Below are 5,000 nucleotides of genomic sequence, written 5' to 3'. Positions count from 1 at the left end.
ATATCGGTTTTACATCTATAATTGCATTTAAACATGCTTGATATATTCTATTTATTCTCCCAACGACGCAACAAAACGTTCCATTTAACCAGTTAGATAGATGGTCACGCCTTGACACCTCAGTCGTTCCATTGCAGCATTCTTTATGAAGAAATATCCATCTGACTTCATTTAACTATCAAGGAATTTCTCATTATTCTTATTTGTCATGAATTAATATCATAATTTTTATTTCTATCAATGAACAATATACTCTTGGTGTGCTAGAAACACGTGTATATTAGGGCAATAAAAATATTTCAAAACTTCAACACTTTTGATACCATAACATCTAATAAATATAACAATAAATATTTCAGTGCCCTCTGGTGAGTTAGACTTTGGTGGAAATCGCTTTTCTCGTCCTCTTCAGGTACTCACAGAAAACTATTATGGTCGCTGTTCCTTTTATTCTCAATGAAATCCTGTCATTCCTTAAGCCGATTGACTAAAGTCTTTGGAGAATGTTCATAAGTATTGTTCAGTATAGTTGCACTATACCATACTGTAGAAGACTTTCATTCCCCTCGTACGGGCGAAACTTCCATAGAAGAGCAAAGACATTTGATTCCCTGACGACCTAAGCTTGTACCCTTTCACCCTGTAACCACAGAGCCTGTGCGAAGAACCATTTTGATCATAAGTTCGATCGCCTACGGTAGACACGAGGACATAACCTCGATGGCAATGTCTCTGGTAAAATCTCTTCTGGAACCATCTCCTGGTTGGGAAATATGCGTTCGTAGCCAGGTTCAGCACTTGGAAATTTAGTAATATTCTGCGACCAGGTGGTGCCTGTGGATATGACATCTGTTAGAGCTGTATTTAACGGTTTTCTGTATCAATTTCTTTCACTTAAAAGTAATTTGGACATTTGCCCACACAAACACGTCATAAGCTTTTAAGGTTTGCTGGTAAAATTGGTAATGAAACGAGCAATCCTGCTCACTAGATCTGTATCTTCTCCTTCCGATGTCATTTTAATCATGCTAGAGGAATAATTATATTAATTTAGTATATAAATTATCACCTCATCATATCCCCGCTCTCACCCAGTGGATTTTAAACTATAGGCCTAAGCCTAAAGTAAACTTCCGTATAACATGTAGCGCTCTTTACGATAGTTAGAACATTTATCAATATACGAATAGGAGTTTTAGGGACATACAGTATATCACTATTTAGCAAGGAATGAACAATTGGGACACCTAATAACTGCCACATTTATAAGATTATTTGATATTTTCGTGAAGTCGATAGAATTGCCTGAAGAGTTTTTGAAACTAGAACCCTATGTTAGCTAAGACCGTACACTCCATCCATGAAAGGTGGAATCATCTCTTGAGTTGCAGTACGGCGCTACATGGCCCCTCCAGTTCCAAAGTTAATAGACAATATCAGTATAAAGCTACATTTCCTTCCTCACCTCAAATAATATGTCTCCTTTGCCAGGCGTCATTCCTGGTATGGAAGACATTATATTTTAGTTATTGTTTTAATTTCATAAAAAAAAAATCCCGCCTAGATTCTAGAGTAATCTTGCGAACTAGAAATTCAAAGTCTTTAATATCCATAGTAGAGCCAGTAACGAATTTAGATAGTAAAATGTACTGCAATGATACTTGAAAGTCGATCTCATATGTCGGTCACCTTAATTAGTCGGGACCTTTATGAACATGACAAGTATAACGTCTTAGATGAGAAATATTTGGAGTTTACAAAACTAACTAAACCATGAACATTTTAACTTACATCAACACAAATGTCGTGAAGCACGTAGGCCTACTAAAACAAAAGAGAGAGAGAGAGAGAGAGAGAGAGAGAGAGAGAGAGAGAGAGAGAGAGAGAGAGAGAGAGAGAGAGAGAGAGAGAGTAACATAATTGATGACTCTCAAATTGAATGAGCTATGGAAGGTTCATAGAAATATTGTTTAAAGTTTATCAAAGCTTACCGTCAACCACCATTCGCACTGTGCGTATTTTGGGTGATTCCTGGGATACGAAGGAGATGTCAGGACACCTCTCGAGGACCTTGTGCTTAGATGAATCCTTCTGTGACACCTGGAGCTAAGCTGCTTGAAGTAGATAGCCCAACCCTGGGTGCCCGTATTGCTGTCGCTTTTGAAGGTTGCTGTGTGGTAGGATCCTGTCAGCTGTTTGGAACCCGTTCTTCTCCCGCAGAACCTGAGGTAAGGTTAACGATGCTTAATAAAAACCCAATTGAAAAAAAAGATAAGAACTATTGCATTTTTGCCTTTCCCTGTAAGAAGAAAGGACGAAAAAATTTAAACATTTTGATATACTGACGTTCGGTGTTTACATATATATATATATATATATATATATATATATATATATATATATATATATATATATGTATATATCTATATATATATATATATATATATATATATATATATATATATATATATATATATGCGTGTGTGTATATATGTATATACGGATGTTATATATATATATATATATATATATATATATATATATATATATACTTATATATATATGTATATATATATATATATATATATATATATATATATATATATATATATATATATATATATATATTAGTAATATTAAAATCAGAGCTAAGACAAATCAATATGGTATTAGCCAAGGTGCTTCAAGTTAAGACAAATATATATATATATATATATATATATATATATATATATATATATATATATATATATATATATATATATAATTATCGTTAATCACATCCTTTGGACGTCATTAACGTACCAAGACAAATTATTCCAGTACCAATTTGATAATTGGTACATTGGAAAATCAATGCAAAAAGTTATGAAAAAAAAAGTTTGTCTTACTTCTCAGTGGTGCCGTAACTGCTGCTGATGGAGATATAATCGTGGCAATTTGCTGGGAGATTAAGATCTCTGAAGATCAAGTACGTGTTCTTTGGTACGTCCTTTGTTTGTTAGTAATTCAAGAAGAGGAAAGAGGAGAAAAGTTAATTAGGAAGTCAACTACCATGCAGAGAATGATATATTTAGAAATCATTATAAATATGAAGTGTTTGATTGATTAAATCTACTGCTACTTACAGGTGCTACGTTTAAGTCGCATTGTTGATTGTTAGGGTAAAGGTCAGGATACAAGGGAGATTTCCAACCGACATAAAGATCACTCTGGGTACTCCGGCAAGTCCTTTAACAAATAAATGCAGTTACAATGGCGAAGTTATTTGAAAGAAAAAAATATTTTTAAGAGTAGTTAGATTCGTAGATTTAAGCCACATTCATCCTAAAAAGTTTTCATTATTATTTTGTCAATAGGGGAAACGACTTCTTTTTTTTTGGAAATGGTGAAGTGAGTGTATGAGTAGGTTTTATTGAACCATCTAACGAACTTGAACATATTTCGATTTGTAGAAAATGGCCGACAAGATGGACAATTTACAATCCATCTCAAAGAAAAGACACTGATCCACAAGGAAGCAACGGTCATCCAAGAAAAGAGAGCATTATAGAACTCGGAGAAAGCGCCAGTTGAAAAAGAATTCCAAAGACAGACTTTGAAGAAGAAAATCTTCCAAGTAACAAAATATGGTTTTAACATGCTGGCCGGTTTGCTTTGCGGTAGGATCTTGGCTAAAAGTCAGATCTGAGATAATGAATAGGCCGATAAAACTTAGAAAAATTGCTTTTATAAAGAAGTACCTTCATGAACATTCTGTAAAGAAACTTGTAATAAAATACTATTTTCATTATAAAATAAGTTTTTGAACATACTTACCTGGTAGTTATATATATATAGCAGACGTCAGAGACGTAAGCTATATGTATAACTACCAGGTAAGTCTTATGTTTAAAATTGTGTTATTACCAGAATTGGCAACTGTAACTCCATCCACCATAATCTAACAAAAAATGCAACTAAGAAATTGAACAGCTGAGAAGAGAGGGGATTTTTGAAAACATAATTGAGTGGAGAAGACAACAGATTCAACTGACAGGCTGAAAGCCTACCTGGGAGTGGAAGTGGAGTAAAGAAGTAAAACAAACAGAGAAAGGATCACTGAATATTACAGAGAAAATTTAGTTTGAAATATGTACAATAACCCATCAAGTTATCAGAACCGGACGTCCTAAATATCTAAGAAAATTGCTACATATTGTGCAGCCAACAAATCGTGTTAACATGAGAAAAATTACAGATGGTTTCAAATTAATGGAAACAGATATATGTCTACTGTATATTCTAGAGCTTTTAAATATGCTGCTCCAAGACTATACAATAAGCCTCCACTAGACGTCCGAAAGACTGAAGATATCAAGACTTTTAAGAAGAATCTGAAGACTTTTTTTTCTAAGTGCTTAGGTAATGGGGATTTGAAAATATACGAGCAATATGCGATGTGGAATGCTGAATGCCTTGGAATGTATACGATAAAATGAATGACTAAAGGTCCTGTAAAGAGTAGGATTCTCCTAAAGTGTAGGACCTGAAAAGAACCTCTTGTAGTATAGTAGAGTTGCATAGACCTACTCTGAGGAAGCAAACCCCGTAGCTGAAGCAACAAAGTATGTTTCTAACATGGTGGCTTGCTTATTGTGAGGTGTGATATTGGGCAGAAATCAGACAAGAGGCATTGGCTAGACGAGAATTACATTGATTGACTTTGGAGAAGAAAAAAAGAAAAAATTGTCTGTAAGTTAAACAAATCTTTGTATGGATTGACACAGGTGAAGAAACTGAAATATGATGTTGCATAAGTTTCTCAGTGAGCAAAAGTTCACCCAATCGGTTACTGATCCTTGTCTGTATATAAAATTTAGAGGCGAGGTTGTATCCAAAATTTAGTTTGGGTAGATGATTTGACAAGTTTAGCCAGCGGTGATGATGTACCACATGTCATAAAGAGGTCTCTCAAGAACATATTCAAAATGAAAGACATGGGCAATCTGTCTTTGTTT

The 5,000-nt window shown here is 34.1% G+C and overlaps 1 protein-coding gene across 1 annotated transcript in view; it reads right to left on the bottom strand.

Moving 5' to 3' along the window:
- Positions 1-389: 389 nt before the first annotated feature.
- LOC137620144 (protein SpAN-like) overlaps positions 390-5,000 on the bottom strand; it is a 40,086-nt gene continuing 35,475 nt past the window's right edge. The window contains exons 12-15 of the mRNA XM_068350404.1: positions 3,129-3,231; positions 2,892-2,992; positions 1,992-2,223; positions 390-834 (exon numbers count right to left, since the gene is read on the bottom strand). Coding sequence (XP_068206505.1) covers positions 535-834; positions 1,992-2,223; positions 2,892-2,992; positions 3,129-3,231 — 736 coding nt within the window. The 3' untranslated portion in view covers positions 390-534. The remainder of the gene's footprint in view (positions 835-1,991; positions 2,224-2,891; positions 2,993-3,128; positions 3,232-5,000) is intronic.

Source organism: Palaemon carinicauda, chromosome 26 (genome assembly GCF_036898095.1).
Source record: "Palaemon carinicauda isolate YSFRI2023 chromosome 26, ASM3689809v2, whole genome shotgun sequence".
NCBI classification, from domain to species: domain Eukaryota; kingdom Metazoa; phylum Arthropoda; class Malacostraca; order Decapoda; family Palaemonidae; genus Palaemon; species Palaemon carinicauda.
Note: the sequence above shows the minus strand (reverse complement) of the source record. Positions and strands in the feature narration are given on the sequence as shown.